General features: G+C 40.4%; 1 protein-coding gene across 2 annotated transcripts in view; it reads right to left on the reverse strand.

Moving 5' to 3' along the window:
- MTMR7 (myotubularin related protein 7) overlaps window positions 1-25,348 on the reverse strand; it is a 105,814-nt gene that overhangs the window by 26,195 nt on the left and 54,271 nt on the right. For both annotated transcript variants that reach the window (XM_023630788.2, XM_023630787.2), the window contains exons 5-7: window positions 19,912-20,040; window positions 13,346-13,480; window positions 4,195-4,327 (exon numbers count right to left, since the gene is read on the reverse strand). In XM_023630788.2, coding sequence (XP_023486556.2) covers window positions 4,195-4,327; window positions 13,346-13,480; window positions 19,912-20,040 — 397 coding nt within the window. The remainder of the gene's footprint in view (window positions 1-4,194; window positions 4,328-13,345; window positions 13,481-19,911; window positions 20,041-25,348) is intronic.

Raw genomic sequence — 25,348 nt, forward strand, 5'->3', positions numbered from 1 at the left:
TTATAGAGAGCCACATGGCAGAGAACTGTGAGCCCCTTCTAGGACCCAAGCGTGGCCCCCAGCCAACATCCACTAAAACTCAGGGCCCTCAGCTGAATTCTGCCAACAACCTGAATGAGCCTGGAAGCAGATTCTTCCCCGTCCAGGCTTCCAGATGAGAATGCAGCCCAGCTGACACTGCAGCCTTGTAAGACCCAGGGCAGAGGGTCCCTGGGTTCCCAATGATACATGAGACATGCCCAGACTGCTGACCCACAGAAACTAGTAGATAATAAATGTGTTGTTTTTTTAAAAATGTAACATACCAACCAGAGAGAATATTTTGTAAATAAAGAAGGAAAAAGAAAAAACCCACCCATCATCCTTCCATCTTAATCCAACTATCATTCTGGGCATTCTCTCCTAGTCTTTCTTCATGAATACGATTACCGTATAGTGAAACAGAGTATGCATACAATTTTACACCCTGAACTTTTCACTTACATTATACATATTCTCCTATTTTTAATGGATGCAAAATTTTCTATCAAGAGTTGGAGCAAAATTATGTAATTAGTCTACTATTATTGGACATTCCTGTGACTTCCAAAATTCTACTACTATAAATAAAACACTACTATCAAAATAGGCATGAATGTCTTTATTTATTTAAACCAATATTTTGGACTAATCCCTAGGGGAGGCAATCTGGTAAGAATATATTATGTTTCTCTAAACAAAATATTATGGCTCTCTAAGCCAATTTAAATGATGCTAGAAATATTTAAATTACTAGTTCTTTTTGGTACTGGATATTTTACTTTTTAAAAGCTAAGTGAAAAATGGTACCTTGAGATTTTAATTTACATTTCTTTAATTGGCAGAGCAAGTTTAAATGTTTTTCTAAATGTTTATTTGTTTCAACTTACTGCTTCCTCTTCTAAAAATTATCTTAGATTGAGTTATCTAACCTCACTGAGACTCTCAGTTTCCTCATCTGTAAGGTGCAGATAATATCACATCCTGCACACTACAGCTGTGAAAATCAATCATTTTTGATAAAATATTGATGAAGCCTGGCATAAAACAATGCTTGATTTTTTAGTTACATGAATAAAGCAATGAATAAGCGATGAGTTACACAGAAGTACACAATGGCCAATGGCATTAATCTAATGTTCACGTTAGAGGTGGGGAGAAAGTGCAATTTTCTGGGCAACATCCAAAAGATGGAGCATGTTGATTGAAAAAGGAGGAAGATGTCACTGCCATAACGTCTTTCCCATAACCACTTGCCTACCTTGAAAACAGATATTGACAAAGAGGCCTTATGGTGTAGCACAACCTCAACAAGCTGGAAGTGAAAGTAATTCTATGTACAGTCAGGTACTGTATACCAATCTTTCAGTCAACGATGACTGCATGTACGATGGTGTTCCCATAAGATTAGTACCATACAGCCTAGCTGTGTAGTAGGCTATACCATCTAGGTTTGTGTAAGTGCACTCTATGATGGTCACACGATGATGAAATCGCCTAATAATGCATTTCTCAGAACACATCCCCGCTATTAAGCTGGCTTAACAACGTGGCTGTACACCTCTCTACCTACCTCTCACTGATTTCCTCCAACACCAAGGATGCCCTAGGAGATTTCTATCTCCATATCTGATGATAACAATTTCCTCAGCCTTGGAAAAAGCCTATTCCAGGCTCTTTTATTGACTATTTTCAGTTAAAATATACACTGATATATATTTTACAAACATACATTTGGAATCCTTTTATTATTTGAGAGAAAACCCATTATCTATACGATCAAAAGGGAAGCTACTGTGGAAAGCACTTAATAAATTACAAAATTGCTACATAGCTAGAAGGCACCATTATCTCATTGGGAGGTATGAATACTACCAAATAGTTTAGTTTAGAACTTGTAAATCAAACTTAAAATTAAATCAGCTCTATAAAAGAACCTACACAGGATGTGAACTTAGTCTTAGACTTTAGTTTCTGATGAAATATCCTGCAGCTCTTGCTCACAAACACAGCTATTTGGAGCCAGAATACAAGCAATTTTTCTTTTCTGTTATTCAGAATCTATTCTGATAATAGAATTAACAGTGGTAAAAAAAATTGAAGAAAATAATAATCATGAATGAAATGCATTATTCTTCTTCCTATCAAGTGACCAGCAGGACAAACCTTCAAATCTCTTTGATGCCACAGACAGCTATTTGCAGGAGGAAAAGCCCCAGAAAGTGGGTCAGATTGCATCATTTCATCAGCTAAGCCTCCACAAGTGGTTTATAATTTACTTGGTGAAAACAGATAGTCAAATATTGGTCAAGTCCCCTGAAAGGCATCCAGAAAGTTGTCCTTGCATATTGCACTGGCACAGAGCTGGAGAAGTGATGGAGAGTACCACGGTCCCTTAGGGACAGAGACTGCCTCCAGAACTCGGTCAGTTTGCCATCCTTTAGACGTAGTGAGTCAGACCACAGGTAGAAGGGCAGGAGAAATAGTTCCCAATACCAAACCAAATAAATACTAATTTGAAAACTAAAGCCAAAGGGCTATGTTATGAGCACTCTTAGGAGCTATTTTCTGCATGGAAGGAAATAGGTATTCTCAAAAGTCAGCTTATGAACTTACTAAATGAAAAGTACAAAGTATAGCAACCTAAATTTATACTAGGGTTAGACTATCCTTTTAATAACAGTACCAATGTGGTCCAACTTTTCGACACCTAGAAAGCACAGCTTATAGCAGAGACAGCCAAACTGCCCAGGAGAATCTCCAGAAGCTTAAACAATCATGCCAGGGCATCGTGGCTGTGACCTGAGACGTGGCAAATGTCATGTGGATGTAAGATGGAGAGAGCTCAAGGGCCGTGATGTTTTCAGATGCAGGAAGAGATTTCTTCTAACCGCTCAAATGTTCACCACTCAAGACGTTAAACTACTCAATGTTAAAGTGCTTGCAACCAGGGGCATAAAATTATACATTCATGGACTGCCAGGGCTAGAAGGGCCCAGAGGAATTATTAGTCCAATTCTCTCATTTTAGCAGGTGACAGAGCCCCAAAGAAGGAAACTGATGTGGTCAAAGTTTCATAATGACTGAGACGACCCAGGGAATCCAGGAAAGAGACTGGAAATCAGGCCTGTCTATGACAGTCAAGTCTCTCCAGCCCCACCACTGGCTTCTCGCTACACCCTGTTGCTCTGATTACGCAGAGAACTGCAGAAGAAACTGAAAGCAAATGTGTATTCCCAGAAAAAAGTAATTCAGCACTTTCTTTTTCCTTCTTCATTCCAGACCCCCCTTTTCCTATTCAGACAGCCCCAGCACTCAGCGCCATCTCTCCAGGGCTTTCCCTAGAGGTGCAAGCACAGCATTTACAGCCTCTCCAGGTTCCCCAGGTATAAAGCCATGGGTTTGCATCCTTCTCCTTCTCTTCGGTTCCCACCAGAGCTGGAAGTGGTGGACTGTGGCAACAGATTCCTCCATGGGCCTTTACAATCACAAGGAGCACAAGCAGTAAACGAAGCTGGCTGTGCTTGAAGTGCAGAATTTCTGCTAATCAGCTTATGGCTGGTTTGGTCACATGAATGGTTCTTCTCTATTACATAATCCATCTTTGTAATTTCCTCCCCCCTTGAGTACGTAAGTCTGTGTGTATGTGTCTTGTGGTGCACATTGCTGTGTGGGGGTGGGTGGGGATGGTTTATGTGTGGGTGCATTGCAGTGGTTGCTGCTGTTTAGAAAGGAGAGTCAGGACCTCCAATTTCCTCCCTTCTAATGGCCACTCAGCCACTTGGACTCAGTTTATGAACCTCATCTCCATACAAGAACAGTTGGTTATTGCTTTAAATATAGGACTGCTTTATCTCCAAATGCCCTCGAATGTGAGTCAAACTAACAGTATGAGAAAGAAAAATATCCCTGTGCACCTTTATCTTAGATGTTAAGTACCACTGGAGAGTGCCTGACTGCTAACCAAGTGACAAAACCACTTCACAATGACACAAAAAATAAGAGAAAGGCTGTTAAATGTTTAAAAAGTCACTGCAATAAGACATTCTTCCCAACTTATCCTACCTATGTAAACAGCATCATTGTAAAAACAATTTTAAAATCAAAAGACTATCTGTTTTGGCATTAAAACATTTAACTGCACTTATTTATGCTGTGCATAAAGAAATGGTTTACCTTCCAGCATTTTTTGCAGACTGTTCCTCATGACATGGATGTTCTCTATCCCGATAAACTGAAACTTGATATTGGAATAATTGTCTTCATTCTCATAGCCTTTCCCTGCAGCACGATTTGCCATTGCATTAAGCTGCAGTGGTCAGCAAAACAGAACAGTCACCAATTATATTCAGGACATGAAACAACCAGAACATTTCATAGATATCCATAAAACATTCAAAATGATGTGCAGAAACATGTTTTAAATCACGGGAACTTTGTACTGAGCTATGTAGTTTCAGACACACACGCTGAGCTCATATTCAACAACGGGAATTTGTTGATATGGGGAACCTTTTCTTAGCTGGGACGCATTTCCTTCTGGAAATGCCCCTTGCAGTTCCCTGTCAGAGATGTCAAATCGAAGACGGAGTTCTGTGACAGAGCCAAGTCACCTCGATTTAATACCAAACATTGCGCCCTATAGGTTGGCAGAAAAATATCAGCAGACACAGCTCACAATATAAAGCCCTGGAGGTTAAATTATTATATCTTCCAGCACCATATTGCCAATAAACACATCATCAAATCGGAATGGCTGCGTCATTCCAATTTGTCTGCCAGAAGCCCCTACATACCCAACTAAACCTTGAGCAAGAATCACTGAACAAATGAAGAGAGGGCGTGCGGATGCTGAATCTCTGGGGACAGTGCCTCCAGACACCTTATTTAAATCCAGAGACCTATTAAGAGGGCCTTTGGATCACTTTCATTACCATAATTTTGTTTTTGAGAAGTGGGGGTTTGGTAGCGCAAACTGGGTTAAATGATAATGGACTTTGAACAAATTTATTAAATACAAACTTCTGCCCTAGTCCTGTGTAACTAAAATCACGAAGGGGACAAGTCCTGCCTTAGTTGGGAAATACATCGATTCCTATAATGGGTGTATTATTGCTAATACTCCATTCTTGCTGCTTGACATCCTAGAAAACAGTATTCACTGGCCATTCTCTTCCTCTGCCCACAAAGGGCAGGAAGGCTACGCAGGCAGAGAACTCACACCGGGAATCACCACTAGAAAAAGGTCAGTTTTTAGGACGACAGTGCAGTACTGGGAGGGTATTAATAAATACTTTTCAAAAAGCTATGTTAAGTTAAAAACACAGATATTCTTTGACTCAGATCTCCTATTTGTGAGAATCTGACACAACTAAAAGTACCAGCGCATAAAGACGGATGTCCCAGAATGGTGACTGCAACTTTATTTTTATAGCAGTAAATAGGAAAAAACTGAAAACCTATGAATATCTCAAGAGGGCAATGACTGGATAAATTATGGTATATTCATGCCCTGGGCTACTTACAGGACCGAGAAAAAGAACATAAATTATATAGAGAGATAGACAGACAGACTTGGAATTGGCCCATGACATGTTCAATGAAAAGACTGACTTACAGAATAATATTCTTACAATTATGCCATTTTTTGTAAAACAAACCAACCTATGTATTTATGTTTATGTGTGATTGATTAAGCAGCATAAAAATGTGTGGAAGAATATACCAATTTGGGAGCAGTTACAGCAGAAAGATAGAGGGTGGCGTGTGGCAGGGGACTCTATCAATACTCCTTTAGATGCTCCTGTATTCTTTGTTGCAAAGAAGATACAGTAGGTTTCTAATTTAAGTAATAGAAATAAAACACATTAGAAGTGAAAAATAAAACATGAGAGGACAAGCCATTGCCACCGGGGCTCCGGCTGGCAGATACCCCATTTCCATAGCAGTCCCGTTCCATGAGCTAGCTCATGTGACATCAACCCCTGAGGACATTGTTTCCAGTTTACAAAAGATTGTCACCCTTCTCCCAGGCATGCTATGCGCAGAAAGGGTTTGGCCTTAATCAAGAAAAAATTTTAAAATAATGTTACTTTTAAGACAACTTATGTTCATGCTTTAAAATTTTTAAATATTTTAAGGAGAAAATTTTTTCTAAAATTACCTGTAGATGGTTCTTCAGAAACTTATTATTATAAAATGTAATTGTATATTTGCATAATTATTTTCCAAAGCTACTGACTTTTCCTTTACAACAAGGTTCATAAAATAAAATGATTAATAGGATACTTGCAATTATCCTTATGCCACATGAACCTTACGTTTATTCTGTCTCTTGAATAATTCAAGCTGAGCCTATTTACCACATATGGCAGAGATACTCTTGAAACAGTGTAATGAATAATACCCCAAACACCATTATTATTATTTTAATCTATAATTAGGACTTCACATTCATATGTTTAAAGAGTTGACTATTGATGACCTGGGAGAATTTAGTGGAAATCTTCTTTAAAGGCAAAGGAGCAGCAGAAGATGGCCTCTTGAAAGTCAATAGTACTTCTCAGAATGAACAGAAGGTGGCAATATTTAACCTATCATCCAAAGAGTACTTTCTCAAGCTTTCCACATATTTCACAGGACCTATCATGATAATGTGTCAAAGGCTGAACCCTCAAAGCAGGAAATACAGTTTTATAATTAATAAAGATTCAAGAAGCTATCCTGGACCTCTTATATATGTATATATATTCAAATAGAGTGTCCCTTATATAAACAAAACTCTATTAGTAAGTCTAATTTGGTCCTCTGTTCCTTTCACTGAGAACTCCATTTCACAACCAAAGGAAAAGCTATTCATTTCAGTGCCTAAAAATTCTCAAATAGATACAACACTGGAGTTAACTGCATTCCAGTTTCAATGTATGCTAAAGGAACACAACAGACAAATGAAAAGCAGGACTGGAAAATGTGCCTTGTTTTCTCACCCAAGATCACTCTGCTATTTGATAATCTCAGCATCTTTCATAAATGAAACAAAAAGAACCGACTCATTTCTCAACAAACATTTAATGAATACCTACTGTGTGCCAGGCACTGAAGGGAAGAAAAAGATTGATTAAGAAGCCATTCCTGCCACCATAAGCTTATCACTGAATATGGAAGAGAAAGCACACAGTACCAAATAATAGCAGACAATACCCACCAGGACTGGGCAGGAGCTGAGTGACTGATGGAGAGAGTGGCAGGAGTTGGAATCTGGACCGGCCCCATGTGGCCTAGGGGATCGGGGGCGATGTTTCATGAAAGAAGGAACACTTGAGATGGACTGTGATAATCCAGAAGGACAGAGAGAAAGGGGAAGGTGTTCCAGCTGAACCAGGCGGGAAGAGAAGAGGTAGGAAGACAAAATCAAAGGAGCAGATGGGTATTGGTGAGCCAACCAGTGTGAGCAGAGTCGAAGTTCATGCATGGTGGCAGCAGCAAGAGACGAAGCTGGAAAATATTGAGAGTCCTCTACAAACAGCCTTGTTGAAGAGGTTTAGACTTTATCTGTGGCAGTGGAAAGCAACTGAAGGACTCTGAGCTGGTTTCACTGAAAAATTTGAGATTTAGTGGCCATTACAGACAAGATCCACTAGAATGGCGTAGAGGACGTAAGCTCCATGGGGGGCTTGTCTGTCTTGTTTATGGTCATATCCCTATGCCTCGAAGTGGCACAGAAAGGACACTCAGTGAAGATTTATTGACTGGCTAACCAACCAAATAAGTAACTGAATAATGGAATGAAGTGGAAAAGAGAAAGGGGCAAGAATGTTAAGAAATAGAATCAGATTTTTCTCCAAATCAAACATATCAAAGCCATGAAAAATTAGTCAACAATAATCTTGATATTAAGTTAAAGGTCAGCCTGGTCACTGTCTTAGTCTTGGAGTCTAAAATTTCCAGAGAGTACATTTTATATCTGAATAATGACAGGACCTGGTCTGACATGGCTGGGAAATGAAGACAGACGTTGATCTTGACAGAGGAAGCTTGGGCCACGCCTCAGCACCAGGTGTCAAATGATGGTCCTTTTCTCTCCCTCCTTCTGTAACTGGTGAAATGAAGAACCTTAACTCATGACGTAAACATGAAAATATGAGATGATTTTATTTCTTACAACTACTGTCTACAACTGTGCTAGTCAAAATCCTCTTTTCCTACCCCAAAGGACACCAGAGGCAGAATTCATAGCTTTCAGATTACATTCAGATAGGAAATCACCATCCAGCTCAATTTAAAATTCCAGTCCCATATAGGATGCAAAGTTCTCTTTCCCTCATTATAGGCGATTTGGACTGCTGAGGGATCTGGTCTGGTACTCCCTCCTTTTCCTCTGTCTTCTAGGATCCATATGTTTACTGGGGGAGAGGGGAGGAATAGATGGGATAAATACCTCTTTATAAAGCTGGTCAAGACTGCAATTATCTCTCCACTAGTTGTCACTGCTTTTCTAGTCAACACACATTGACCATCTCTGCCCTCTCTGGCGTTGTGTCCAAATGCTGAATCTCTTAGCTCATGTATGTGTGCTCTTGGGAGTAGGAGGTGCACAGTCCAGTGACATGGGAGATCCACCTTGGCTTGAGCCTATTCCAATCCCCTCAGCTTCCCTTCCCATCACATCACCCACAGTCACTTGGAGCTGGGAACCTCCAGTGGGTAAGCCCTCTTAGGAGGGATACAAGAAAGAGGGCTCATGTACAACTTCCTTTCTCAGTGTCCATCTGACCCACAGGAAATTCCTTCATCCTTGTTTTGCCAAAGAGAGGGAGAGCAGACTGCTCCGCTGCCATGCAACACTGCTCTCTCCAATTCCCTTCCCCCGCTCACTGCCATGGTGGCCATCCGCAAGAATGCTACACATCCCAGTAGGAAACGACATCTAGATTTTCCTCTTTCAGGCACTCCAATCTTTACAACTGATTCTCTTAGGTCCCCCCCTCCCAGCATTCCACAGGTTAAAACCACCTAATTATTGATTCCGAAGAAACAGAAAAACTTCCAGTGTGACATCCTGTTACGCAACCAAAGAATCGCTTCCAAGGTGAACTGAGAGGCCATAACCACAAAGCTGTCTTTGGAGCAGGAGCAAGGACAAAAGGCTGAGTGTCCGCTGAGGCAGGTGCCTGCCTGCCCTCACCCCTTCTCTTTCTGCTCAACACTTCCTCCCAAGGTGCTGGCATCAGAGGACAGCTCAGAGCCCTTCTTGCTCCTCTGGCCCTGGCCTGATTTTGTGGTTGCTTCTTCAGCTCAGAGTCTCCAGCTTCACTGCATATGTGCTCAGAGGGGCCCACCCTCCTGAGCCTTACAGTGGACACAAGTCTCCCCTGGAGATTTCTGTAAACAGCACCATGGTCAAACACAGGAGCATGGGCTTCAGGGTCAGATACGCCTGGATTTGAACCTGGGCTCTGCTCTGAACTGTGCGACCTTGGGTGGATTATTTAACCTCTCTAAATCTAAGACCTCATCCATAAAAAGAAAAGAACATCTCCTAATTTGTGGGATTATTATAAGAATTAAATGAGAAAGCATCTGGCATTTTTACAAGCTCAGCAAAGTCCCAGAACAAATTAATGATGAAGTCATGAACAGGGCTGAGATAAAATGAGTTCTCTCTCATTTTTACAATTCAACAACTATCACATCAATACTATTTCATATCTTCTCAATGCACCAAATCCTAGGAGGAAGACATGACCTCAAGGGGATAATCTTTTTGAACGGATATTCTATACATGCTGAGAATCTCACTGACTTTGGCTCTCAAGATATTAATGTCAACAAGCAATTCAGACAGCTTTCATCTGAACAGGCAGCATCTGGGGCAAGCCTTGCTCAAAGGACAAGAATGATCCGGGTTGCTTCCTAACCCTTTCCCTTTTGAATTCAACCTGTGAGCAAACCTGGGCAGTGCCCCAGTCACCACCGCCCACTACCTGTAGCAAACATGGCCTCCGTCTCCTGGCTACCAAGAAAGCCTGACACACTCTGGAACAAAATCAACACACATGATCTTTGAAAGAACGAAAGCTCCAAGCAAACACTTTAAAACTCATGTGAAGTGTGTGTGCCTGGGTAAATAGGAAAGAGGTCATGATTATATGAGACACCAATTTTCTTTAATGGATCAGCATCAAACTTCTTATCACTGAGAGTAAATACACTTAGCGTTAAATATACCCTTCATATCAAATCCTTTGGATTAATTTATTTTAAATCTGGAATATGCCTGGCTCAACAGCTGCCACATTTCCCAGAAAGTTTACATAACATAGTACACACTTGGATCATTGGCCCTTAAATTAGTAAGCAAATCTGCTTTCCTTTATTTAAATCTGGGAAAACAGGATAGGAGAAGGGAATTCTAATTCAGTAAAATCCCTGTCTCTCCTTCCTTCCTTTTCTTCTCTTATCTTGTCTTCAGTATATGTGTCTAAGAAGCAGGCATTCAAGTCATCTCTGACTACTAGGAAATTCAGAACAGCTCCAGTACAGTTACACAAAAGGTACAGTGAAGAGAAGGAAAAGCAATCAAAGTTAGAAGGATGAGGTTAAAGCATAACGAGCCAGAAAGAAAATCACACATCAAAAAAGAACAGTAAAAATCAGAGATTTTCTGGCCTCTCAAGTGAAAATCTTCAAGCAGAGAAGCTATTTTTTTCCCAGTCTGAAGCTCTTATCAATGTGTTGTGCTTTGAGAATTTATCTAAATGGAAGAGAATCCTTTACGTAGAATCTACTAGAACATGATCTAGCTGTAACACCTTTTATCGTTGATCTCCATGATTGACCTGCTGATCTGGCAGCTGAGAGTACCTCCACCCCCACTGCTCCATCCACATCTATCCCACAGCCACACTTTCGTCAGAAGCAGATGGGACTGTTCTGAGGTCAAGGGTCTCAAGTTAAGTGATCCACATGAATCACAAGATTTGATGAAATGAGGCTCAGAGAAGCAGCAAAAATTGCCAGGGTCTGAGTGCCTACACAATGGATAGTCCAGTTCTCATTATTTCTCATATCGCCCATGAATATAGACTACGTCTAGAATTATCTATTCTTAGAATCAGTGTAGACTTTTAAGTGACTCGGGCTGTTGGTCATATTTCCTCCTTCCTGTTCCAATGTTTCTTATGTCCTGATGTTCTTTTTTTAACTAGCTTCATTGACATATAATTCACAAGCCATACAATTCATCCATTTAAAGGGTATAATTCAACGGTGTTTGGTATATTCACAGAGTTGTGCGACCATCACCACAACCTATCTTTAGAACATTTTCATCACCCCAAAAAAGAAACCCTCTACCCATTAGTTGTCAACCCTATTTCCTTCCATTCTCCTAGCCCTAAACAACCATCAATCCACCTTCTGTCTCTAAGGATTTGTCTGTTCTGCACATTTCATATAAATGGAATCATACAATATGTGGTCCTCAGTGATTGACTTCTTTCACTTACCATAACACTTTCAAGGTTTGTCCATGTTGTAGCACATATCAATACTTCATTCCTTTTTATATTCAAATAACATTCCAGTGAATGGATATACCACATTTTATTAATTTATTCTCAGTTGATGGATATTTGGTTGTTTCTACTTTTGAGCTATTATTAATAATGAATAAATATTCTTGTGCAAGTTTTGGTGTGGACATATGTTTCCATTTCTCTTGAGTGAGGAGTGGAATTGTTGGGTCATATGGTAACTCTATGGTTAACATTTAAGGTCATTATGCTCTTTTAACCTTTTAAGGATTAAAAAAATTTTCAAACTATAATTTATTAAGTAAAAGGTTCTTTAAATCCTCCTCTCATCCCACAGGAAAAACTACTGTTAACAGTTTGGTATACATACCCTTGAATTTTTTTCAATGCATAGAACAATATATAATTTTATAATATAATTATTCTCACATAATGGGATTACATTATACATATTTTCTATATCTCACTCTTGTTGCTTAATAGTACATCTTGGACCTTTCTATACCCCACGTGGAGAGACAGAGCTGCACAGACCTTTCTCTCTCTCATCAGTCATTGGTCCAGGTATGTTTTCACTATTGGGAAGAAATTACACTGTCAAAGATGTTGAATAAAGACCATTTCCCTCTGTCATCTCATTTTGTCCTATATATTCCATGCACTTGTAGGTAGTTTTGTTTCCATGTATTCACTGGTGCATCCCTCTGAGGACTCCATTTGTTGACCGGTTTGCAAAGAAATGGGTCGAAGGAGTGAAACTGAAAATTATACTGGACCTAACGCTAACTAGCATTAAAAAATGTGAAGCTGGGCCTGGCCCCACTGCCGAGTGGTTAAGTTCGCGCGCTCCGCTTTGGCGGCCCAGGGTTTCGCCAGCTCGGATCCTGGGCGCAGACATAGCACCACTCATCAAGCCACGCTGAGGCGGCATCCCACATGCCACAACTAGAAGGACCCACAACTAAAGTATACAACTATGTACCTGGGGGGTTTTGGGGAGAAAAAGAAAAAATAAAATCTTAAAAAAAAAATGTGAAGCTGAGTGGGAGATAAGTGTAAGATGGATGTGGCTTACACCTTGATGATTGATCTATTATTTCTTGTCAGTTGTTTTATTAAATTATAAAATTAATATATGAATACATGCATAATTACAAAATAATATTTTCAAACAAGAGACAAGTATAAAGTTCTCTACCTCCCCAATTAATCTCCCTTCTCCATGGAACTTTAATAGGTTGGTGTTTATCCTCCCAGAACTTTTTCTATTTTGACAGAAATTTTTCCATACCTATAGTTTTTTGCTTTTGTGTTTTTTATATAAATATAATAGTAAACGTATTATTTTGAGACCTTTTTTTACTTAACATGATATTTTGTAAATCTTTCCAAGTCACAGATAAAGATCACTACAAGCTGAGTTTGAAATGGTATAGCTGAACATCTCACAAAAATTGAACTTGAACCTGCGGGAGCTCCACAGTAAATTTTGTAAGAGCAAAAAAGGTTGTTTTAGAAACAAATCAAAAAATAGTTTGGTGTACTCAGGAGAGCAATCTCCAAAATTAAACCACACTCATTTGCTGTGTGCACTATGTGCCCAGGACGATGCTAGGAGCAGGGGAAATATCAGAAGCTGAGGACACCCAGGAGGCAACCAAGCAGGGCGGCCAGATACTGACCATGCAAAGGAAGCGACCTGAGTGGGTGATGGCAGTCCATTCAGCTTTGCCTGGTCTCCAGTTTTCATGGTTCAGAGCTGCAAAGACATGCATCAAAATGGTGACACTTACTTTAGGCCGTGTGTCAACGACGTAAATGAAGTCGCTCCCTGGATTGGCTTTCCTGATGGCCTGAAGCATCTGCTCATCTTCCAGACACCGGGCACTGAAGCCGGACAGGGGCTGGCTGCTCCGGCAGATGGAGGCCTGTGGGGAGAGGCCATGGGAACGCAGCAGCATCAGGCAACTGTGCAACTGTACCCACCAGAGACCCTCTAGGCTGTTTCCACAATAAAGAGCCCCTTGGTTCCCTTACGCCCCACACCAGCTAATAAAAGTATTATGATGATGCCTTCCAGAAATTGAGGTCGGTTCCTTTTTAATTCAGGTCATAGAAACCACTACTTGGGCAAGCAGTACAAAAAGTTTCTCTATTAAGAAATTAGGACTGTGTAAGGATGTTTACATAGGATCCAAATTATGGAGTTTAAAGCCATTTAAATAACCTACTTTACTTTTCACCAATATTCTTTCATTTTCCTGCTGTAGATAGAAATATAAAGTAAATAACCATTCTCCTAAAATTTACAGGATACTACTAATGGCAAGACTAGTAAAAAAAATATTTTTTTAACGCTTTCCATCAATTTTCACTAGCCCATTTAGAAACATCAAGAATACCAAAACCCACGGCTGGCCCCGTGGCCAAGTGGTTAAGTTCGTGCGCTCCGCTGCAGGCAGCCCAGTGTTTCGTTGGTTCGAATCCTGGGCGTGGACATGGCACTGCTCATCAAACCACGCTGAGGCAGCATCCCACATGCCACACTAGAAGGACCCACAACGAAGAATATACAACTATGTACCTGGGGGCTTTGGGGAGAAAAAGGAAAAAAATAAAAATCTTTAAAAAAAAAAAAAAAAAGAATACCAAAACCCAGTTCTAATCCCAAATGGGGGAGCTTTCAGTGTGATGAAAGCCACGCTGCTGCTGGCTCTGGCACTGAGGACAGCAGACACATACCTCAGCTGACCCATGTTGTACGTTAGAAGCAAGAGGTTTCTTTGGAATCAATCTGCATTCTATTCTGCAATTTCCCTATTCTGCAATTCTAACAGGATATTCTACTGTTAGAGAATACATACAACAGCATAGACATTTCTCTGAGTTATTAACAGGTGAGTATAGACACAACCTCACAGCTACAAAACAGACTTTTGTGGCAGAGTACTTTTTATGTGTTTAGACTTTAACATTTAAATTAAACTCAGATCACCAAATAAAATATGGAATGACTCTTTCAAAAATCTACACTGAGACAGTAAGTCCACCGCGTAAGAGGATGAAGGCAGGAGCACTCAGCAAGGAAGGCAACCTTCTGCTCTGGGCAGGCTGAGCAGGGGAAACTTCTACTGGAAACAGTCATGGCACAGTCTGTGCAGGGTGCCTGCACGGCAGGGCCTGTCCAGGAAGGGGCACTCCAGCTCTGAGTCCAAGCACCACTTAACTGTCTTTAAAGCCCAACCCAGGACAAGTTAGCTAGGGTTTGGGTTTCTCCAGAAAAAGGTGAGCTTTGGCACTCCTCATTGGAGAAGTCAGGGATGTTTCCCACCAACTATACAATTCTTCAGTGTGGACCTGCTCGCAGGACCAAGAATCGCAGAATGGCTAACACGTAACTGGGCAACTGTCCAAGGGTTCCAGTACCATTTTGTAGCAGAGAGGGGCAATTACTGAGGTGGCTCAAGGAGCTTCAGGCCTGCAGCCAGGTTCAGAATTCATGGCGGAGTGCAAAGCAAGGGAAAGGGGCAGCAGAGTTGCTCCAATTCTTGAGTTGCTGGCAGCAGAAGTCCAACTGCAATGTGGAGGAGAAAGGGACCCGGGGGTCTGAACATGGATGAGAGGACAGCCAGGGAGGGGGAGGTCCAGGAGCAAGGTGAAGTGATGGGAGGGACCCAAGGTGGGGGTTGGGAACCGAAAGCCAGCTGCATCCAATGGATAGAAAGAAATCGTGACAGATGGCTTTCACACCGCTTCATCTAGGGGCCTTTTTCTTCTGATCTTCAAAGGAGTTGGGGTCAGCTCCCTCGCTCTGAAGAAATTCTGACTGGAGAAAGAACAATTCTGAGCTGGCTCTATCTGATATTTTATCTGGTTAAAGAAATACTAGTTAAGGACAGCTAGCACCAAGCAATTTTTTAGATTCTATCAGAAGAATTAGATGGGGAAGGGAGCATATTTTAATGATGAGAATTTGTCTGAGAATGCACATACCACACCTAAACTCAATAACCTAATGGGACTCCAATTATAAAATGAAGCCAGTTAGTAAGAACAACTATTACTAATTACCTTCAAGTGCGAGCAGCTAGTTTTAAGTGAAGGGTTATGTCAAAACAGAGTTATACTATGAAATGTGGTCACCAAATTAAACTAGATATATTAGACTACATTTTAAGATTGGGTAGTTACCTTTTCTTAATCTATAGACATGCTCCAAACAGAATTCTTCATGACTCAGTGATTGCTAACGTAGAGTTATCAACTTTGTATAGAGCAGTAAGTAATAACCAAGGGTTCTTATCCACCCTGTGCCTACCCAAAATAGTCACTATTGAGAGAACATTACCATCACCTGGCAGCATTTGCTACAGATGCCAGACACCTGAGAGCAGAGATAAAACTCCTCAATGGTAAACTGTCATGAGAACCTCTCATTTACAATGCATATCCGACATTTTCTGAATGCTTACCATGCGGTGGGCACTCTTATAAGAACTTTGTGTATCATTATTTAATCTTCCCAATTACCATATACAGTAAGATCTATTATTTGTTCCATTCTATAGAGCAGGCCACCAACACAAAGAGAGGTGAAGCAACTTGCTCAAAGTCACAAAGCTAGTAATTGAGAATGCCAGGAATTTAATCCAGGCAAAAAATTTCCTGATCCTGGATTTGTGACCAAAATAACATAGCACCCACGTGCAGAAATCAGTCAGGAAGCATGATCAAGAATTAAGATACAGCATTGAGGAAGATCTGGCTTTTAGTCCAAGGTTTGCTCTCACTTGCTGTATGATCTTAGATAATTTACCTATCATCTCTGAACCTTGGTTTTCTCATCTATAATGTGGGATAATAATACCAAGGCTACAGGGTGTGATGAGGTACATAATGCTCCTAGAACTATGCCTAACACATAGTTTAAGTTTCAACAAACATTAGTTATAAAAGGACGGCAACAAGTCTGTATTTTTCTTACGGAAAACTATCTCTTTGGAAATCTTCTAGAGTTTGGTTTCCTAGAGATTTGTACTGTGAATTTGGGAGACCATGCTACTAACCATTTAAAGCAAAACTACTTTCTTAAAAATAATTAAAATAATAAGAGACAACAAAGGATACAGCAATTCTAAGGACTTGTAAATAACAAACGCACAGGCTTCCGAACACAAGTGACAGGTATACGTCTCTAACTGTGTTTGACAAAGCTGATACTAGTTCAATATCCAAAGGGAGGCTGGATGGCTCTATATAACCCATGTGTGGTTTAAGGCCTAAAATTAACACTGTGTGCTGCCCTTGACATCTGGTAAAATTGGGAGGGCCTCAAATGGCCTCACGGCAAGTTCCCCGCTACACTCTGCCCACACAGATAAAGTCCCCTAGCTAAACAATTCTTCTCCAACAGACCAGGTACAGTTGCTGCTCATCCCTGAGTAGAGGGTTTCGGTTCTCTGCCAGCCCATGGAACTACTCAAACAAGCCAATCACATCCTCGGGTGAGAACCTGGGGTCACCTCACCCTCCTGGTACTACAAAGCCTGCCTCCCACAGTCTCTGCTGGGTCACTGTATTCCTGAATGCAACACCCCTGCAGCCCTGCATGGCATGCAGTGTCCTCATCCCCTGGGCAGTGAGTCTATGGAACTAATAAACTGCTGTCAAGCTCATCTGTCCAGTGTCAGGTGTCATGTGTTCAGTCATCCTGGTCACCCTAGGGCAGGAATCCTAATCTCACCAATGGGTGAACAGGAAGCGATTATAACACATGTATGATAAAAGCTGATCCAAAGGGAGCTATGCACCATCAGCTGGAGCATTTATATCAAAGGACCCTCAACAGGATTTCCAGTTCATGAAATGATGTGCATTTCAAGCTTCTCTTAATGTAATCACCAATTCCCACAACCCAACATTATCCAAGTCATCTCACCATCAAAATCTTAAGCGTCCCTTTGGTAACAAGGAGGTATGTGGGGAACAGTATTGTAACTAGAAACTGTGAAATTCTTATTCACAAGCATAAGTGCTATTGGGGTAGGCATACTCTTAAGTCTAAAATGTCTAAAATCACAAAAGGGAAGAAAGAAAAATCAACAAATTTACATCATTTGTATCTGTTTACTTTTTATGAAAGACTGCCTGGTTTATGTATAGGTTTTGCTCAGCAATGATAGCAAGAAACACTGCTCTGATATTTCACATGTCTTCCATTTATAACCACAGAAATCCACCTTCAATAATAATATTTCCCTTCATAAAAACCCCTAGTCATATCAGAAGCATTTACATAATTAACCTTGATATAAAAAACAAACGTTGTTATAAAACGCAAATTTGATCATTATTCTACCTGCAGGATAGATTTTAGTTCATGGAGCAGGAGAGTGGGCGTGTGTGTACAAGCACATTCAGTACTTCCCTGGGGTAACCAGGTCATTTCGCAATACTTAGAAACAATCTCTATTTTGTACCTCGTAAGAAGAGCTAAAACTTGTATTGTCTGCTTTCAAATTATACATATAGGAAATCAATTATTTTAACCTATGATCGCTATATGAGTTCATTTTCAGGTCTGGAGATCAAGTAAAGTACAGCACACAACAGCAGAAGTGGAGCGATGAGGGCTGAGGCCAGTAGGCAAAGAAGCTGGCCTCTGTGGACTAACTGCTAAAAATGTGATTCTATTCTGAGACATTACACACTTGCCCTTTATACTACTCATACAGACAAAAAATCCCTTTTCTCAAGAATATCAGAACAGAAGGAACAGAAGATAGGTACTAAGCTCACTTTTTAAATACCCAGCCCATCCCCACCTCTTAAACAACAATAAAAGACCCTCTCTCTCTTACTTCTTTATCAATGGATGCTACAAAAAACGGAAATGCCACTGACATCCTAATTTCAGGTACAATATCATGGAATTCCCTCTTCATTCCATTATTTTCTTAAAAAAAAGAGATTTATGTCTTCCTTGCCTCTCACCATCACTCCAGTTCTGTGTAGGTTGAAATCTATTTGGAGTCAACAGGATATTAATAAAATACTTGCCTTCTGTGGACTCCATTTCAGAGCAGTGAGTGTAACTAAAAATTTATATTTTTATATAATTTATATCCTTTCAATTAACAGCACACTGCTAAATGAATATCTTCCTTCAAAGTAGGCAACGCAGAAGGCTATATGTGTACTCTGGTGAAGTGGGCATTGCTCAGATTATTTTTGGAAACCCTCCTTTCAGAATGACACAGACCCTACCCTACTCCCAGCTTACAGGTGCATGCCTGTGCATACACACTCATGCACACACACCTGCTGAAATTGTTTATAGCCTCATTTGGCTTTGAATCCAAAACTCTTACTATCTAGCTTGAAAACCAAACATTTTTTGCCTAGTTGAAGTCAAACAATTTCTGAAGTGGGTGGCAAGGACCATTCTTATCTCCCCAAATTTGTTTTCTTATCCTCCACAGAAATGGAACCACAATGTTTACATGGTTACCCATAAGACTGTATTTTCTTGCCTGCTCTGTGCAGTTCTGACCAATGGAATGTGAGCAGAAGAGTCACGTGGCAGTTTCGGGAGCCTTCCTCAAAAAGCTGTGAGCACATGATTAGCAACTCGTCCACCTGCTGCCGTGGGGCGGTGACAGCTGGTACAAATCATCTCTTACGCCACGCAATGAGGGCCAAACCCTCAGGACAGCAGAGTGGAAAGGTTTGAGGAGCTCGGGTCCCTGAGGGCTGAGTGGTGTGGAACCAGATACCAGACCTGGGCTGCCCACTTTTGGAGTTTTATGTGAGAGAAAATAAAGTTCTATCCTGTTTAACCCATTGTTCCCTAGGGTCTCTGTTAGTTGCAGATAAACCTAATTCTAGCTGTTACAAATAATATTTTTAAAAAGTGAAACCCACTCTCCACAAACAAAGATTTCTTATACCGAGGATACTCAATTAAGTGAGCCATTAAAAAAAAGAGAGAGAAGAAGGTGCCATGGATTTGGGGGCCTTTTCCAAAAGAAGCATTCCAAAGGATCTCCAGCAGTGTTTGAACGAGCAGAGCCTCCCAAGGCGACCACTTAGAAGAGGGCAGCACTCACTCGGATGACCAAGTTGAGGTATTTTCTGAATCTATCCCATCACTTCTATTGTCAAATAAACATGGAAGATCAACTTCCCCATGAGATAGGGTTTAAGCACAGCTGTGTTGTGTCATACCACACACAGCCACAACCACACACCCTTAAGAAGAATTCAAACACACACACACAGCAGAAGGCTGCTAGAAAATGCCTGTTGATGATAAAACAAGACCAGCAAGCCTAAAACAAAAGCATGCCTGGAGACTTACGTGGTTATCTTTATAGTAGTAAGAAAGGGCAGGAAATCGCCGTCTGCTCCGGAATTTGGAACTCCCCACTATGATGTGTGCGGTGGCCGATTTGGGAACATACAGTTCAGTAGGGTAAGAATCACAAACCTGTCACAGAAAATACAAGGGGATTTTGAGGCAGTCTAGTAATGCTTTGTGAACTGTCACAAGAAATTCTGTTCACTTACGGGCTGCACATTTCAGTTTTCTTAACCAAGTTACAGAGAAGGCAATTTTGAGGAGACCAAACGCCACTTCAGAGAAATGAAGTGCTGCTGAATCTATGAAATCAGTCAAGGAGAACAAGATACTCTTTAGCATCCCATCCTTGTGCACTGGCCCTTCTCCCTAAGGGCTCTTCATGTGAGGCAAGACAGTGACAAATGAGCATTTCTTTCATCGAAAAGGGACAAATTGCAATTCTGCATCCTGGCAGCTGAGAAAACTTGAGCTGCCTGTTTTGATTAAAAAGTAGCCTGACACTGGGAGACTATTTCCTAAAATGCAAGCAATGCTCAGGTCACCTTACTGTCCCCAGGACACAGTGGGTGTGCTCCTGCCTCTGGCCAGCAGTCAAGCTGATGCCCTCCTGGAAATTTCACCCCTTGATCTTCCCAAATCTCAGCCACTCTCCAAGGGCCAACCCACCCGTCTCCTTCAGGAAGCCTCTCCCTGAGCTTCCAGCTCATATAGACTTCTAGATCTGACTTCCCCACACAATGTAACAGCTTTATGTGTCGGTTTTATAAGTGGTAGAAATGTTTTACTCTCCCTGTGCATCCCTGGCCATGATTCCCACAGTGCAAACACTGGCGCCTTGGAATGACCTTGCGAGTTAGTCAGAAATCAGCAGATGAAAATCTGGCTCTGATGTGCCAACTTCATGACCTTCGGGAAGTCAAACTACACTGAGCACTATGGTTTGCTGATCTCTAAAACTGATATGAAACAGAAGTAATATCCCCTGGGGTTGATATAAGGATAAAATAACACCCATGACAAAGCACTTCATAAACCACTCAGTCTGACAGAAACATTCACGGCGGCGACAGTAATGGTAGCTGATTTGTTGCTGGACACATATTTCCCTTTGACATCAGCCAATCAATCTTTTGCAATGTGAAGACTGTTTAGATGGCAGTTCCCTGGGCTTCGCCAAAGCAACTGTTTATTTCCTGGAAGCCAAGCCTCTTCTTGGGCATTTCAGGAGGAGGTCTCAAGTAAAGTGTAGCAACAGGGGAAACGCTCCACCTGCGTGTCCTCCGCCCACCTCTGCCCACCCTTATCACTCTGGAAAGATGGGACTGAAGATCACAAAAACCCACCACAAGTGAGAGCCAAGCCACCAAAGCTCATATAAACTGTCCTGTGATGATGCCCTCCCTCGCCTGCTTCCATTGTCAGTTACCAGACTGATGAACAACATGGAGCAGGAGACAAAAGGGCCACAAGAGTGATGTTCCCAAGTGCAAAGTGTAATTTCAGCATTTCACCAAAGACATTTTGGGAATAATTACCAAAGATTTCAATGTGGGCTTTAGCACTGACACTCTGGAGAAAAATTCCGTACCAAAAACAGATGACCCAACCTACTTGCACCCAGAGACCTTTTACTGGAATTACTGCCACAGGACACTGCACTTCCACCCCCGCGCAAATCTGGCGTCTGAACCTCTCCCAGTCAGTCAGCTAGAACATTTCTACACAGACCACACCTGCTTGTCTGAGGTTCAAGAGACATGCAGTCACTGCACCAGACTTACAACATTTTCTTAAAATAACAGTTTTCAAAAGGAAATGGGCAGGTTTTCAGTAAGTTGGGGATTACCTATGTTCTTCCTTATAACAACACTAAGGAATTGCAAACTTGTTTAAGTGAAATAAGAATAAAAACATAATGGGTGAGAATACTCAACGTGTCTATTCCATATGGCCTTCCTGAAGAGCAAAGAGGTGACCTAGGAACTCTGGAGTTCCTGCCAGGTCCTCTTCTCACCTCCAAAGGCCAAAGAATGCCCAGCTTGTCCCAGGTCATGCCCCTTACTTGCACCATATCTGGTTTGGGACCAAGAGAGAAAGTCAACACCAAGAGCCCACTCTCCCTGATATTCTTGGCCCCAACCTACTCAAGGTCTTCACTCAGTCTTGTTTCTTCACTAGGAAGACAGGGAAGACTCTCCTGCCCTCAAAGATTACCAGGGCTCTCCCTCTCCACAGAGTAGGAAAAGGCAGACCTTTACGGTTGGCATGTGCAAGAACCAAGAGCTAAGCAACCTGAGCCCAGTCAACAGTAGTCAGGCTTGCACCAGCGGTCAGGGCCTCCCCTCTGGGAACACACGACCACCTGTTCAGGGACTCCTGCTTTCCCCAGAGCACAGGCTCTAGGGGAAAAGACTCCAAAGGTCAGTGCTTAAATATGGGGCATTCTGATAGGCACTTGCATGGGAAGCTCGAAAAGAAGCTAAAAAACCTTTGGAAAAAAGTCAGACTCACAGTGCCAGCTAACTCGGGTTTCAAGCTACAACTTCTTAACCAAGCTGGAAAAAAGTAAATGCATCCTGCTTTCCTGAAAGCAGACAGCACGTTCAAGTGAAATCAAAATAATCCTGCATAGCACTGACCGCTGTCATTTTTGCAACAAGCTGACACAGTTATAGTCAAAATTCTGGTAATTAATGACACACAGCGCAATGCAATTTATGCCACTGAAACTACTCAATGAGCTTCCTAAAATTTTGTCTGGTTTAGAAAATCACATAAGAAAATTCAGAGAGAATATGAAAAGTTTAGAAAAGCAGAAAATGCTTTTGCTTTGAATTTTCTTTCCATTGACTGTATTAGCCAATGAAAAGTAGATTAGGTTAAAATCATTTCTGTGTATTTTTTTTTATTAGTAAGGAAATGATTTTCTTTGTTCTTCACTAAATAAATTAGCCTGCCTGGAGCGCCTGTATGTCTTGGTTTGGCCTTGCCAAGAGGAATCTTTTTTGGTAATTCTTTCACTCATTCAGCAAGTTCTTTTTTTTAATTGAAATATATTTGACATATAACATTGTATAATTTAAGGTATACAACATGTTGATTTGATACATTTTTATACTACAATATGATTGCTATTGTAGCAATAATTAGCACCTCCATCGCATTATATAACAATCCTTTCTTTGTAGTGGTTAGAATCATTAAGTTATAGTCTCTTAGCATGTTTGATAATTATTATACAATATTGTTGTCTATCAACACGTTTTTACGGAATACTTATTATGTATCAGCATTACGTTTGGTGCTCGGGCAGTAATGAGTAACAAAAGAGTTACTGGCCTCAAGGACTCCACATTCCCAGGAAAATTCATCTTTGTTGACCTGGTTATAACCTTCCAGTAAACGTATTTTACCACCGCAGGGTAGTATCTAAGATGCCATCCCAGGCATCTTAGCAGACTTCTATATTCATTGAGGACCACTCACTCATTTGAGCACTCTGGGGTGAGAGTTAGTTGTCAGGAACTAAGATATAGCGACCTAGACAACTTTCTTCTTAAACATTTAGGACCTAAATTTTATTTCAAGGAATTTATGACGCAATGGGGAGAAGAAGGAGGTTTATTTCCATATAATAAAATAAATATAAAACATATATAATAAAATAATACATAACACATAAAATATAGCTGTACAGAACTGAAATAAACCAGATTTTCAATTCCTGGTTTGGATTATACATTAAGTTTTATTCCAAGAGAAATAGATTAAAACTTTAGCCTAGGAATGAATGTCAATTATTTTATTTAAAGAAAGACAATTTCAGGAGTTAGGTACAAAAGGAAATCTTAGCTTAAAGGATTAGACTACCACAGGCAAGTGTCTTAGAAATGGACATAACAGTGATGATGATGATGACGATGATGATGATGCTGATGATAATTAACCTGGCCAAGACCACACGAATAGAAAACAGCAGAACTGGTCCTGGAACCTATGTTTTTGTACTCTATGCATAGTGTTATTTCCACCATGGACAATAGCTTCCTCTCCATCAGAAGACACCACCAGCTCCACTCACCTCAAAGAATTTGTGAGAAGAAAGAAATAACTCTAGTAAAAGAAGGGAGGAAAAAGTAAATGTTTTCTCAAGTATGAGGTTGAAAGCGAAAGTAATGGATGAGGACATAACCTTCTCAATGGTTAGTCAGAAATTTTTTGAGAGAACCAACTTTTATAATATCTCTCAATTGGTAATAAATAAAGGTACCTCATCTTTCTCCCTATTTCAATCATGTTTGTCAAATCAGAAAATTCCCTAGGTTACCTTTTCTGTTTCAACACAATTTGTTGATTGTTAGTTTTGGTTTGCTGTTTTGCTTTTGAAAAGAAATGCTTGGTGATTCATGTTTTGCAGTCTCTACAACGTAGAACTTAAGTGACTAAATATGAGTCATGTTTGTGGTGCTAATTCTAGAAGGAAATCTTAACAAAAATGGGAAGAACCTGTGTTTCTAAGGAAATATTATTCCATAAGATGTGATTAGCCTCATTTTCTTCCTCACTCAAAGGTGTGTCATATTTTCAAAAATTTTTAAAAGGACATCCAATTTTCTTTACTAATCTCGGATTTTCCTTCCTTTCATTTCAAGGCTAAAAATTTATTGCAAATGTTGGCTTTAGCATGAGAAAAAAACTATCTGATTACATAAGCCAGATACTTTATAATGATCGAGAGAAAAAGACCCCAACTGTCTACTCATAGTGTAAGATTATGGTTGTCAGATTTAAGTATAGTTATGAAGAAAATTTCAGTATCATGAAAGTGTACATTCTACCTCAAATAATCTATAAATTAAGATATTCAGAAGAATGATGTGGAAGGACTTGACCTATAGGATATCAAGATTTATTATAAAGCTATAATAACCACAATTAGTAAAAATGTAACTACAGAAATTATGCAGTGTCAAACTGGTATAAAGATTCGCAAACAGAGTAGGACTTGTTGTCGTTGTTGTTAAACAGCATGCTAAAACATGAAACAAAATAAGAAAGACTGACAACTCAAAACTTCTGAGCATCAAAAAATACCTTAGGAACAGTATATAAATGTCTCCAGAGAGGAGATACTTGCAAAAACCATAAATGATAATAGGTTATTATCCAGAATATATAAAGAAATTCTACAAATCAATAAGAAGAAGACAAATAACCTCACAGAAAAAAAGGATCAAAAATATGAATAGACAATTCACAGAAGAGTCAATCTAAATCACCAATAAACACAAGCTCAAACTTGCTAGTGATGAGGGCAATGCAAATAAAACCACACTGAGATCCATTTCCTACCAACTGAATTGGCCTTTTATCAAATTTAACTTTTTGATTAGTTTATAAATTCACATGGTTATAAAAATGCAACAATACAAAA

This window comes from Equus caballus, chromosome 27 (genome assembly GCF_041296265.1).
Source record: "Equus caballus isolate H_3958 breed thoroughbred chromosome 27, TB-T2T, whole genome shotgun sequence".
Lineage (NCBI taxonomy): Eukaryota > Metazoa > Chordata > Mammalia > Perissodactyla > Equidae > Equus > Equus caballus.